The sequence below is a fragment of the Lissotriton helveticus genome, chromosome 7 (genome assembly GCF_964261635.1).
Source record: "Lissotriton helveticus chromosome 7, aLisHel1.1, whole genome shotgun sequence".
In the NCBI taxonomy this organism is placed as follows: Eukaryota; Metazoa; Chordata; class Amphibia; order Caudata; family Salamandridae; genus Lissotriton; species Lissotriton helveticus.
Window position 1 is genome coordinate 311,043,300 of NC_136068.1, and position 14,360 is coordinate 311,057,659.

Here is a 14,360-nt window from a genome sequence, read left to right on the forward strand (position 1 = left end):
CAGGGCCCAGAACTCCGAGGAGGCCATTGAACCCTGATAATTGTTGTATTTTTGGATCTCAACAGCAGATAATAGAGGCATTTCCTTGCTTGTACCAGGGCCCACTGGACTACTGCTACACAACAGACCCCCCCCCCCACCCCGATAATGCCACATTCTTTCGGGTTAGAGGTAGCTAGATCATAATTCTCTTTCAACATCGGTTCATTCTTCATCTTCCCCAGAGACGCCGGTCATTCTAAGCGTGCTCCCTGTTCTTTCTAATCTTGACCCGTGGCGTACCCTTCTCCAACCCACCCAGCTGTCCCTTCACGTAGTTTTAAAATGGCTGCCAAGTCTTTTCAAAACGGGACACCTTGTCTGCTAGAATAGCTGATAGTTTTTCCATGGCGTTAACATGCCAAACCTCGAACCTTCATATCCCTCTTAGAGAACGGAGGGGGTGGGGTGGGGTGGGGGGTTAAGGATTTCACATCTGCACTAGGGTTAGTCTCCCAGACGATAAATTGTTTTAACTTCGGGAGTTCAGATAGAGTCTGGTTAACTCAAAGGCCAGAGTACGACTACTCATGGAGTTAACCAGATACACTGCTATTGGCTTGAAATCAAAGTGGGGCCCCCGACCTAAGCGGCAGGTGGCACTGCCAGAGGTTGGGCTTGGCCTCAGAATATAGTGAAAAGGCCAACAACCATAGCAATCACACAGCCACAAATGTCCACCCTTGTCCAAAATAACCCAAGCTGACTTTTATTTTTGTGAATGTTCATCTCCTGCTTGCTCATTCCCAAGTTGTGAACCCCCCACAGATGTCCCTGGGTGGAGAGAAATAAACAGTCTGCCCAGGTACAGTGTTAGAATGTGGAATGGTCAAGGACAGCATTAAGAGGGAATTTTATGCACTTTAAGAAATACACCCAGGACTTGGGATGTCACCGGATCAGTGGCTGATGTCGATAACTGGAACCTGGAGCTTAAATCATTAATCATATCTTCTTTATCAGATTTCAGCAAGAATTGGCAGAGTCAATAGGTCTGGCATTGGCAGCCAGTCTTTTGGATTTGTCAATGCTCCCTATGTTTTGTCAGGGTTTTTGCGAACTTTATCGTTTGGGAAGCTCCTGGGCCCTCGTGAATCTGAACAAAAAACATGGTTGAAAAGCAAAACCATTTTCTGGCCCCAATAGTTTCATATTGCCATTGTAGTCTACTTTGTGTGCAGAAGTGTTCCTTGTGAAAGGCACAATGCTGTCACTCACAGTGAAGTTAGTATGGGCGAAGTGGGCTCACCCTTTGTCTCATGTCTACATCTGTAGTAGGCGAAAGAAAAATGTGAGCAACACAACAATAGACTAATGGAATATATATATATATATATATATATATATATATATATATATATATATATATATATGTATATATATATATATGTATATATGTAGAGTTATTTCTAAATTGAAGAAATGAGAGGCCAGAGGGGGCTTCAAGGAAACAGCACGCTTTATTGTGGAGTAGTCAGTGGCGGCAAATGCATTTCGCCAACCAGGCCTTCTTCAGTGCCCATCACTGTTACGAGTCCTATCCTTCTGTTACTCCCTCCTGAGCAAAATGCGCGTCTGCAGCCAAGGCTCCTCCCCCTAATGTAGTGGACACACCTGGGCAGTTCAGTGGCAATCCTGAGAACTACCCATCCCAGAATGCACTGTATTGTCAAAGCTGGGCCGGTGGCGTGGGAGAGCAGATTGGAGACAGTGGGTCTGTGCAGGCACCAGGTGAGTGGAAACGGCACCCTTACAGCTTCCAAAAGTCCACGAGCGTTCCACAATTCTAGTGAAATCAAAAGGTCTTGACTGACGCCAAATCTACCATTGCTTCTGCTTGGGCCTTGGTTAAACATTAACCACTTATCACAAGTCTGGTAGAATTGTTTCCTGAAGGACATGTTCTTGACTATGGGACACATATATATGATAAGAGTGTGCCAACAATGTAAGAGCTGGCAAGAAAGGTACAGTTAAGCCGAGATGGCATATTCCGAGTCCTATTGGGATCTGTGGTAGCCATGGCACAACCACGGATAATTATTAATTTCAGGAAGGACACACAATGGCCCTGACCCTCCGTAGACGTCGAAGAGCTCCACACAAAGAGCAGCAAAGCACGTACCAGCCTAAGCTTGAGGCAGCAAATTCAGACTTGGTGTCACCTTCATGTCGCAGTTTTAGACTTGAACATTTTTTTAAAGCAAAAAGAAACGAAAAAAAACCCTTTCATCAATGCAGTTATTTAAATTGTGATTTTTGTAAACAACAAGCCTTTCAGTTGCACCCTGCATTTTATTATTATTATTATTATTATGTTGACGGAGACAAGAGCAACTCACCACTAACCAAGAACTCAAATCACAGGTAGCAACAATTTTACATTGTCACTTAAACATTCTATAATATAAACTTTAAAAAGGAGCGCAGGCAAAATAAATATCCAGTACATACAGTTTATATGAAAAAATTATAAAATGAAGTGCACTTTGAACCAGCTTTGCAATCGAAGAGAAAGCAATAAATATCCAGTACATACAGTTAATATAAAAAAACTATAAAATGAAGTGCACTTTGAACCAGCTTTGCAATCGAAGAGAAAGCAACTATTTGTAAGTCTATGTGTACAATGTGCCCAGGATTTGTGTAATCACTGAAAGTGAAGGGAGTCAATGGGTAAAGTGGGCTGACCCACTACCACATGCTGTAAGCCACAGTAGGCTAAAGCAAAATGTGAATGACAACTTAACAGATCACTTCATGAAGCTCACTGACCAAGAACCTCTCTATGAATATATATTATGTAAGATTTTGAGGCATAAACAATGGTCTGATGAGACAACCAAAACTGTTTCACTGGCAGAAGTAAAAATGGAGGAGGTGACAAAGAAAATACCAGAGAGAGAGAGAACAGAGTGAACCATCCCCACTCCATCTCCCCTGCCAAAAAGGGTTTTGTGGAAATGTGTACTTTCCATCTCTTGTTTTTGAATCTCTCTTCGGTGCCGCTCTGTTGACAACACTGCAGCAGTATAGCATAAGTTGTATATGAGGGTCACCAATGACACACGAAGACTAGCTGAACACCAATGTCAACAATCATGTCACATATGCCGGATTTCACAATATACAACATAAAAGTCTTTCACTGTGACAGTCAGGAAGTCGCAGAGAACCTGCATAATGATCTTGGACAGAAGTGAAGGCAACATTTTTACTCTTTAGAGAAATCCTGTACCGCAATGACACTTCGTGTTGCACTATTCTACATTTTTATCAACAACATGATTGCGGATATGAAGCCGCTGATGTTTATTTGTTTTGCTGCAGGAATAGCTAGGATTGGAATTGTTAGATGCTTGGAAGCCCTCCAATAATTTATTTTCAATTGCTAAAAATTGAGCCAAAGTAAAAAAAAAAAAGAGCTATTTAGATGTTCATATAAGAAAGGTTTTAAAATCATATGTAAGAGACAATGATATCGGACTAGTAGATCTCACCTGCGACAACGCACGTGCTGCATGTGCTCTCGCTTGTGGGATATTGAAGACAACAGGGGCTTGCATCCTGCCCACTGCTTAGTATTCATTGGCTTTATTGTCACTCTTATTTCCTGCCTTCTAATTGGCCAGCACACGGTGGCCTCACTTCCTCTTCTTTCGGCTGGTGCACCGACCAAGTATTGATAGTTTCAGTTTGACTGCTGTCCTTCCGCTGAGCGGACTGTGATTGAGGCACCACTTTTCTTTTTCTTCTTCTCTGTCCTCCTTGTTCAGGCTCTTGCGATTTGTAGCTGTTTTATTATGCCACATGCACTTCAAAGAAGCCCTTTTCTCCATTGAAATGAATGTTCATTGTGACAACAGAAGATATCTGCGTTTATTGTGACAGATGTTATATCTGCTTCCAAATGTATTTTCACTAAGACAGGGACATTGGCACAATTGCTTTCTTTAGGAGATGGGATTGTCTCCCCAAATGTCACTTTTTTCTTTTCCACGCATTGGGAGATTAACTGCTGAATTATTATGGGGGTATTGTGATGTGACCAAACAAGCATAGGGAAAACCAATAGGTCTCAGCTTTGAGGTTGCTGGCTCTGCCACTGCCTTTTGTTCACACTGTACAACTTAAGCAGTGCCGACTTTCACAATTATTTGAAACCATGCTGTATAGTGGTGTTGCTGCTCTGCAGCATGGCTAAAAATAATGATATAAAAAGGGAGTATGATGCATCCACCGCTAATACACTTTAAAAAGAACGTGCATTAGCCTTGGCTAGGTCATAGCACTTTGTAAAATTAGTTTTAGCCACCCTGCAAAGCATCCATGCTATTGTATAGCATGGCTACCAAAGCCAATGGATCTTATAGGTGAGATGTGTTGGCTTTGCCAATGCTTGTTCTACTCAGCAATCCCTAGCGTTATTTCAAACCTAACTAAAGTGATCGAAGTGGTTTTCTCACACCGCGGTTCCATTTGACCTTTCTTTACCACCCTATGTTGATAAAAGTATCTGCTAATCATTTTTTTTTAATTGATGAATTCCTAATACACCTGTTTGACTTATTTAAACTTTTCATGTACATTCTTGATAACATGACCGAAGCATGGCCTTGTGTGAGTAGAGGTGCTTCCGTTGTACTGAATACCATGGAGAGATTTCAAGCCGTGTTATCAACTGGTAAAAAAGTTGAAAGGTGTGAACACTAAGGGTGGCGTAATTCGCGAAGTAGCGCTACGCGAAGTGCACTTTGCACTACGCGAACTTCACGTAGCACTACGCGAGCTGTGTAGTAGCATGTTTGCACTGTGCAAGATGCATTTTCAATGATTGCACAGTGCGAACAAGCATCCGGCACTGTGCAATCATTGAAAACGGCATCTTGCACAGTGCGAGCTGTAGTTTTCTGCCGCTCGAGTAGATTTTTACTCGAGCGGCAGCTTTCTCAACGCGAACTTGTAGTTTCTCATCGCGAGCGGTCGCGAGCATGCACAACCACTCGCAATGAGAAACCTGACCTCCCCGCGTTGAGAGTCTCGCCGGGATGTAATTTTGCTTGCTCGAGGTCGCGAACATGACGTTGAGGACCGCGAACAAGCAAAAAATGACCGCTGCGCTACGCGTGTTCGCACTGTGCTACGTGCAGCTCGTGTAGTGCGAAGTTGCGCAAACTTCGCAAGCGTAGCGTAGTGCTTCGCCCAGGGTTAGTGAACACATGATGCTGTAAAAGTTAGGGTTTTACGTTATCACCTGGGCAGTGAGTGTCCAAGGAAAGAAAGATTTTTTTCAAGATCAGACTGATTGTTTATGCATGATAGCAAACATGTCTACTTGTTACGTGAGGCCTTGTTGATTTATTCATGGTCTCACTTGTGTTTAGAGTTTTCAGTCTCTACTAATAATGTATGCAATGTTGACAAGACCTTAAAGGCCCTTCAGCCTATGATACAGGAGGAATAATTAGTTGGTGCTCAGAAGACGTCTTTTTATTGCATGAAACAATATGTATATTGCTGTGTGGTTTAGAATTAAACTGCAAACAGTCTTCCTTGCCTTTTTGACCCTTTCGCTGTACTCCTTACTTTTTACCCATGTCTTGTGTATAAGATTCTACAATGATCATCTCCTCCATCAATTATTTTTGCTTTACTCACACTGATGCGAACTCTTTTTGCTACATTACATTTGTATCCTTATTCCTGTCCCTTTCTGTAGCACTTACCAAATTTCTTTCCCTACTTCATATCATGACTGATATTTTTTTTGCCTGTTCTCCAGTCCTCACATTTAGCCATTCTCTAACCTGTACCATAACCACCACCACTGTAACCCATTAAGTTAAAACTCAAAAAATTCTAACTCCAACCCTAAACCCAATTCCTTGGTTTATAGCTACTCTTACCCAAACCAAACCTTACGATTTTCTGCAATGGAATTTTCCTGATGACTGCAAATGAAACATAATTGCTATTCTTACTTTTCTATATTTAGCTTTTTCATTGTGAGAGGTCCTCTCTGGTATTATTCTCTGTCATGAAATTCATTAACAAGACATGTTACTGTGTATCTCGAGAGACACAGTAGCCATATGCCATGGTCTGGAGTGGCTGTTACTGTGGATAGTGAGATACCATCACTAAGTTAGGTTTCTAATAAATAAATCACCTTAGCCATGTCCAAGAACTGTGAGGTTTGGTGTGAGAGATTTGTATGCACACAATGTAATGCATGTGTGCTTGGATATATATGTGATGCGACTGTCATTTTCTACACAGCTAATCGAGAGAGATTAAATAAATTAACTGCATATAGGATCTTGGCATGTAGCTCTTACCCGAACTTTGATGCTTGGGTTCTTGACATAGATATCCCTCATGGCCAGAATAACGTCATTGGTCTGATTCTCATAGAGGAGGGCCACCACCTTAATTAGGTTATCCTCAGTTATGCAGCTCCCGTAGCTCTCATAGAGTATGCGTAAAGGCACAGTCTTATCTGGAACACAAGACTTTCAATTATGGTCTGGTGACATGTCCAGTAATTAGAAATATGGTAAGAGAAACATTGTGTGGGATATGAAAAGAGATACTGCAAGAATGATAGGACCAGCAAGTGAGAGTTAGAAAGGTAGGAACACAAAGTTACTGGGACAGGGACAAAGAGGGTAAGAGGGATAGTCAGAGACAGCGTGCAAGTTGAGAGGTCTAGAGACAGTGAGAAAGCAATACATGGATACAATTGCAGTGGGAGTTAGATGAATAGAGATGCTGGACCTAGGCAAGATCTGGAAGTCTAGACGTTGAACACTAGAGTGATGGGGTGAGAGTGACAGAATCACCGTGAGTGGTGCACAGACAGAGAAACTAAGGAAAAGAGAAGGATACAAATTTAGGACAGGGATAGGGCCTGTCAATGAGATTGGGAGAATAGAGATAGTAGTGAGAGTTACAGGGACAGAACTAGCAAAGGGGAAATAAAATGGAAGTTGACAGAGTGAGCTACAGGGATGAAGATTATAATGCTTTACACAGATCAAGGCAGTGCGCAGGATTTAGAGGAATCAGGCAGTGATGATGTACTTGACTGAGCAAGAAGACAGGAGTAATGAGCAAAAGGGAGTAGAATCAGAATATGAGCATGGCAATAGTGAATAGTCAATAAGTATAGAAATGCACACTCTAAGTAAGCATGTGGGTGCAATAGAAAGCCAAGCTAAATTCATGGCTCAATTGTGTGAGTAATGAAGAGGAGATAGCCATTGTGATCCTGTAGATTATGAAACATGAAAGGGAGTTCTATGATTCACCTAGCAGGCCCAGGTATATAGATATGTGTGGATAGTGTGAGCAATTTATAGAGAAGTGGTCAGTGAGAGTGCATTACAAAGATGTAGATTGCATGTGTAGGTGTTGATAAGTTCTATGGATGAGGCAAGAAGGCGTGAGTTACAGAGATGTGGTAGTTGGTGTGAGTCATGTAGCTACAAATAGTGGGCTGGAATATAAAGATCTGGTTAAACAAGTGTGAGGCACAGATGTCGATAGTGGCTTATGTGGATAATGGTTTATAATGGTTTGAATAGCATTTGCATATGAATTACATGTATGATTGATAGAGACTCTTAATTGGACAGACTGGGACGGTTACAGCACCATTCATTCCCTCATCTATTATACCACAATTTTGCAATCCTCATACTGTGCTCCTACCTCCATGAGCTGGAAGAATAACATTCCTAAGGTCCTTCTTGCCACATTCGTTTCCGAGCACCCCACTATAGGTGGCGATCCGGGCACCGAACATCAGCCTGCACGTTCGCTCAACAGCAGTGTTGTTGCTAATGACAGCATAGACGTCAAAATCACAGCCTTTGTTCATATTCTCAGATCCTTTGATCTTTATGATCACGCCATTCTCTTCCGGCACAGAGAGTTTGTTCTGGTGATTGGCTTTCTCAAACACTTGCCTTTCTTCAGCAGACCCTACAACCAAGAGAACAGAAACAGTAATGCCATGATGTGCTGATGACTTGGTGAACAATTACACCGAACCATTGCACCGCTACCCCTGATCATCATTTAGACCTTTGGTATCCTTGAGGCCAACCTTTCTTCGACATATCAAAGCAGTTCAATCTGTTTATATATTCAAGAGACCTGGGATACTTTATGAATTCCAAAGGTTCTTGGAAAGTCCAAATTCATCAACATTACCGTAGGTCACTGATCCAATATTGTTGCTCTTGATTTGAAGAGTACAGTTAAGGTAAAAATAGTTTTTTTGGTTTATATTAATCACTACGTACAAAGATTTAAAGAAACATACCAACCCTTTATAAGTATATTTCGATAACAAAAATATAAATAAAACAAGATTGTTGGTTCTAAGCTTAAACTCCCTAACCCTCAATATGAGAGTTGTCTGGATTGATGCAACTACTCCAGCTTTGATACGTTTGATAGTTGTATCACCTTCATGGAAGACAGCCACCTACCTTCTGGGTACTTGTAGGTGTGGGTGATATCTTCTCTGTTATCTCTACCCACGCTCTTGGTGCTAATGTTCTTGCCCACTTGGGAGGTGTGCACGGTCTTCTTGGTGGAGCCGTCCTTCTGCTCTACGAAGTAGACAACATCAGCATTGACCTCCGCAAAGATGAATGGCACATCGTATGTCAATGCAAGTTCCCCTTCCTTGATAGCCTTCACGGGTGCAGGTCCACAACAGTACACACCTAGTGAGTAAACATGTGGAAATTTGACCAGTCCATCACTATGAATAGGGATACATTTTTGTACATCTCTTTTCAAACAGATTGTTTCTTTTTTTAGTTTTTTAAACACCAACATCTCCTGGATCATGAGATTGCATCCAATGGTTCTTATTTGAGAATCCTAGCAGACTAATGATAAACGAGTGACATAGTTTGTACCAATACATTCTAGACCTATATAACTATACTAAAACAATCCTTTTTCTGCAACTTGTCAGCATAGACTGTGACAGAGGATGTAATACCTCACTTGCCGCGCTCTGCATCATCCTAGTCACAGTCGTTTCCCGGAACTGTGCTGCAAAACTCGTAACTTTGATGATACTCTAAGCTGGTCTTGTGCCCACCTCTCAATAGCGCCTCCTACAGGCACAGAATGGAACAGAAAATAGATTTTTTAATACCGCTATTAGGTATGCTCAAATATGCAGTGAGCCCATAGCAAATGTATGTGCCTGGGTGGTAATCCGCATTGCAATACAGCTCCCTTGATAAGCACAAATGATTGTGACAGTATACGAACCAATGTATGCTTATTAAATTGAGAACAAACAATAAAAAACATTTATTTGGTCAAAATACACTAGCACTACAAACAAGACTATAGTCACTGGAAAGGCTTGCCGTATATTTGCAGCGTATAAGCACTGAACAAGGCTAGTAAGATATATGTCTGATTCACCTAATAGGTGACAGACACCAGCATCCAGGAATCTCGCTCATAACGGTCTTCAATGTTCCCACAGTCTTTGGTAAAGACTCAGTTGGGAATCATGACTTCTGGTCCAAATCTTCGAAACCCTACACCTACTCGCACTATGAACAGCCACAGAAATGGTTACAGCTGATAATGCACAAGTAGAGAGCTTACTGGTAGAGACTGGCTAACGACCAATCCTTGTACTGCCATCCATCTTGGGGTATTGTGCCCTAAGAATATTTGCCCAGAGACAGATGCAAGGTGAATGATTCTGAGCCAAATGTGTTGGAAACAACTGTGTGGAAATTGTCCTATTTCGGGTCATATTAAACATTTCAGCAAAAGGTGGACATCCCTGACTGCTGGTCACAGTGGACAACAATACAAGCCCGAAAATAAAAGCTCTATATCTTAAGCCGCGCTTTGACATCGCATTGAAAGTTTCAGGACAGGAACATTAAAATGCTTCCTGTCACCATTCTAATTTGTACCTACCCTTTAGACGCCTCAGAAGTAGAAAGGATATCCACTCTACATGCAAATGGATCAAATGGCCCTGTGGGCTGTGTGAGAAGCAACAACTAGGGAGAGAGCGCAAAACCAGTTGGGGCATCCCTACCTTGACTTTTCTCTTGAGGTGTTGGGTCCAGCACTTGCCATCCATCGAATCCCGCCGTCAGATCTGGACGAGTCATCCAGGACTCCACCCAACAGTGGAAGTTCCTGCAAAGCAAGCACAAGGAGGAAAGCTCAGAAGTTGACAAAGTTACCTATCCCATCCTAGTAAGAATTTAAGCTGTGAAATCAAACTTGCATTTACATAAACATCATGAAGTAAGTTGAGGGCCACAGAGTAACAGCATGCGTCATTTTCAAACTTCAAATTAACACGGATATCTCCATGCCTTGTGCCTCAAGCCACAAGTCTGACTTATATAGAAGTATAAGGTTACATCATTCAATATGCGTTTTGTAGCTCTCTCTCTCCCACACTTTTTCGCTGTTTACCTATTTTTCAAAACATCTCAGTAATTGTCTGTGTATATAGTATGCATCTGGTTATTTACATACTTATCTATCTTATTCAACCTAGGGCCTCTTTTATTACATAGTAGTATCCAATATCTATTATACCAGTCACTGTTTTAGTTGGTTTAGTTTTGGAAAGATCTTTTGAAATACATTTTATTTCTGTGCACAACTATTACTGTATACCAGATTCTTTACTTTTGCACTCCTTGACCAAGGAATATCAGTGCTGGAAGTTACTTCTCATTTTATGGATTCAGCTTAGTTGTGTTTAAAATCTGAAAAAACATGAATGACACTGAGTGCTGTGATTCCTTAAATGGCAAGTTATAGCTTCCAACATCTGAACCAGGTTTCTGCCACTGCATCTACTCAGGTCATGATAACCCCGCTCTCCATCTCCAGGCATATTTAAATTGCACAGATCCTGCTTATATTTTTGAATTTTCATCACCAGAACAATCTGTTGTGATCATAGATAGATGTCCAAATTAAAGACTGTTTTAAAGACACATCAGAAAAAAACACTTTTGGACAGAATTTTTATTCAGCAAAGGATACTTTCGCTGAAATCCCAGATAGTTGGCAGGTGTGTAGTCACACTCCCTTTTTCGGTTCCTATCTTGGCACCTCCTGGAATAACCCTTTCAGTAGAAGGTCCTGAATCTCTTGTTGCAGCAGTCTAAATTATTTCCCACTGCAAGCTCTAGTCTTTGGCTTGATGGTTGGGGTATTTCTTCTAGTTCTATAGAATATCTTCCTCCACTCGTGGCCTCCCAGTCTGTTCCCTACTGGTGTGAAGTGTCAGGGACTTTTCATTTGAGAGGCACCTGCTGGGAGTTCCCACCCTCTTGTGGTCTGGCTCCTTCCCCTTGTTCTATATCGAAATTCGTTTTTGACTGTGGCAGGTGTTGCGATCGTGGGCTCCAGCCTCACTCCCTGAAAAGAAGGTCCCGGCGCTAACATTGGCTGGAAGCATGCTGTTCCCTTTGGACTCTTTGAGAGTGGAGTGCCCCTCTTGAACGATCCTCTGAATTCAGAACTCCTATCACCTTGGCAGTGATTTGTCCATTTCTGATCCAAGTAGGATGTCCCTCCTGTACATGGCATGCTACAAATTGAGGCTTACACTTCTGGGTAAAGCTTGAGACCCTAAGTCAGGTGAGGCATCTTAGGGTACTACCTGTGCACATCTATCTGCCGGTTGTGTTGCAGCATGGAAAAAAGGAATTGTGGCACGTCCTCGGAATTGCTTTGCCTTCCTGAATTATTGCCTTTGATCTCTTCTTGTACTGCTCTGGTAGATGGTTCAGGAGATCTTGGATCTCTTCCCATTGTTGGCACCCATAGCCACTTAGGAGAGCATCAGAATTTTCCTGGTGCCACTGAGTGGCTAGTGACTTCTCCATTTCCCCCCCCCCCCCCCCCCCCCCACAACTTTTATTGTCTTACTTTCCTTGTTTGGTGGAGGGCCCATGGACGCTGGGGTATTTACAGTCTTCTTAACTAGAGAGGCAATGATGGAATCACCTCATATTACTTCAAATGTATATAGGGTTCTGGCTAAAGAGCTTATCTTCTTTTCTACACTTTGTGTGACTGCCTTAGAGGATGCTGGTTCTTTGAATGCCTCTTTCCTCTGGTTAATGATACCAGGAAGCATGGGAAGGAATGGATTCTTCTTCTGCGATAGAAGACGTTTTTCCAGAAGGAAACATGCATCAGCTTGCTCTTCCTCAAGTTGCACCCCATACGTGTATGCAGCTCTTTAGATCACTTCAGTCTACAGTGATGAGTAACCTGATGGTGATGGTCTTGATGGTAAGAGTCAAGTTCCTCTTCTGAGGAGCCACTTTCCAGGTCCTGCCATATAACTTCCTCTCTATGTGATGCCTTCATGAGGATCTTATACGACTTAAGTCATTCCTCTAACGGTTTCTTTTTATGAAGAAAAGGCATCATTTTTCAGTGAGATTTCGATTGCATGTTGCTCGTCATTGACCACTGAACCACCATTCCATGTTGGAGTTAAAGATTCCTTCTCTTTCTAGTCATTTTCCTTTCTCTGATGCCATAATTTTATATGAGGAATGTAAGGTGAAGAGATTTGCAGGATCTGAATGTGGAAGTTAATGAGTAAAAGTTCTGAAGACGTAAAAGGGGCTTGGTGCCAAGGCACAATGAAATCTGGATTTAAATGGTAAGTTGCTCAAAAGAATGCAGTAGGGATCAGACAGGGAGGATGTCTATTGGTACTCACCAGATCATGTCCCGGTGCTTATGCTTGGTATTCCCATGTTCATCCAGGAATTGCTCAATAATCAAGTTACTGTTAGTATCATGGGCAGAGTGATAGTTGGTCACAACTCGAGTTGGAATTCCAAGACACCTCAAAACTACGAAGGAGACATGAAGAGGGATACAAAATGTGAGATTTGTCAAGATCGTCGCATAGTTCCAGATACACATCTATTTATAAACTCATGAACTGAAGAACCAAATACTTTTAAGGTTACACAGTGCTACTTGGGTAGAAGTATTAGGGACACAGAGCACCTCTTTGGATTGAGTATCATGTTGTTAGCAATAAATTAACGTATTGCAGTGTAAAATGAAGCAAACTGTTAAGGAGTGGGGCCCCTTTCTCTACTACGTATTAGAGAATAAAGGGGAAAAGAGAAAACACTGGGTATGATGTACGAAATTTCCATTCACAAACAGAAGTAATAAATGGCGCTCTTAATTTTTACAAATCTAATAGTATTTTGCAAACCAAACTATGTAAAAATAGGTACGGTCAAAAGTACTGATTCATGGTGACTAGCAATCCTACCTACCTCATCAATATTCATAAGGTAGGTCGAGATTTTAGAATCACTACGACTAGATGCCATCACAGGGATGGTGGCCTGCTGGGGTCTACATTTTAATTTTTTATTTACCGGATTTTCCTTATAAGAAACGAGACTGCATATCAAAAGAAAGACTTGTTATTTTTTTTAAGATGTTTGAGAGTTAGCAGTGTTCCCCGTACCACTGCCTACTCCCAAACCTTTTTTTTGCACCAAGAAAGAAGAAGCAGCCCCTTTCACGAATTTTTTACCACCCAAGCTCAGAAGTCTGTAACTTTTCAATATTTTGTGACCAGGTTACGATCGCAAAACATTGATGTATCCCTTAAAAAAATCACTATTTGGAAGGGCGTCCTTAATACGGCCCTTCCAAATAAATATTCGTAATCAGTTTCTAAACTGCAAAATTCCTTTGTACATCAGGCCCACCAAATTACCCAGGGGGGCTACATCAAATCTCGTTTGAAAGGGACATGAGGAAAAAACACACACAGATTCATCACAGGAGCCCCTTATTTACCTCAGATAATCAAGTTGGAATAAAGTAACATGGTTTAAATTAAAGATGGACACTAAATGATCTCGTTAAAAACAAAACCTGTATTAACAAAATCATCCACTGGAAATATTATCACTGTGGAGTACGGGAATCACGTTCTTCCACTTTGAGAAAAGGACTTGATAACAACAACTAAAAATGGAAGTTTTGGGGGTTGCCTCAGTCTGTCATTTCTTGAGGCAAACACCGAAATAAAAGGGGATTTTAGTAATTTTGCCTGGTCTATTGTGAAATAATACATTCATACTGTACTGTAAGCATCACCCAAGTTTACAGTTAGACTAGGACCATCCCTACCAGTAACTGTTTCTGGAAAGTATCTCCTCCAGCGCCAAGAAACCGTTGGTGAACGAGCGCTATAAAAGTTCCTATTAACATAACATTACATAACATACCACAATAAA

General features: G+C 41.6%; 1 protein-coding gene across 1 annotated transcript in view; it reads right to left on the reverse strand.

Annotated features, from left to right (window-relative positions):
- TGM2 (transglutaminase 2) overlaps nucleotides 1–14,360 on the reverse strand; it is a 125,784-nt gene that overhangs the window by 12,004 nt on the left and 99,420 nt on the right. The window contains exons 7-11 of the mRNA XM_078652121.1: nucleotides 12,806–12,941; nucleotides 10,136–10,239; nucleotides 8,538–8,777; nucleotides 7,753–8,025; nucleotides 6,378–6,538 (exon numbers count right to left, since the gene is read on the reverse strand). Of these exons, the coding sequence (XP_078508247.1) occupies nucleotides 6,378–6,538; nucleotides 7,753–8,025; nucleotides 8,538–8,777; nucleotides 10,136–10,239; nucleotides 12,806–12,941 (914 nt within the window). The remainder of the gene's footprint in view (nucleotides 1–6,377; nucleotides 6,539–7,752; nucleotides 8,026–8,537; nucleotides 8,778–10,135; nucleotides 10,240–12,805; nucleotides 12,942–14,360) is intronic.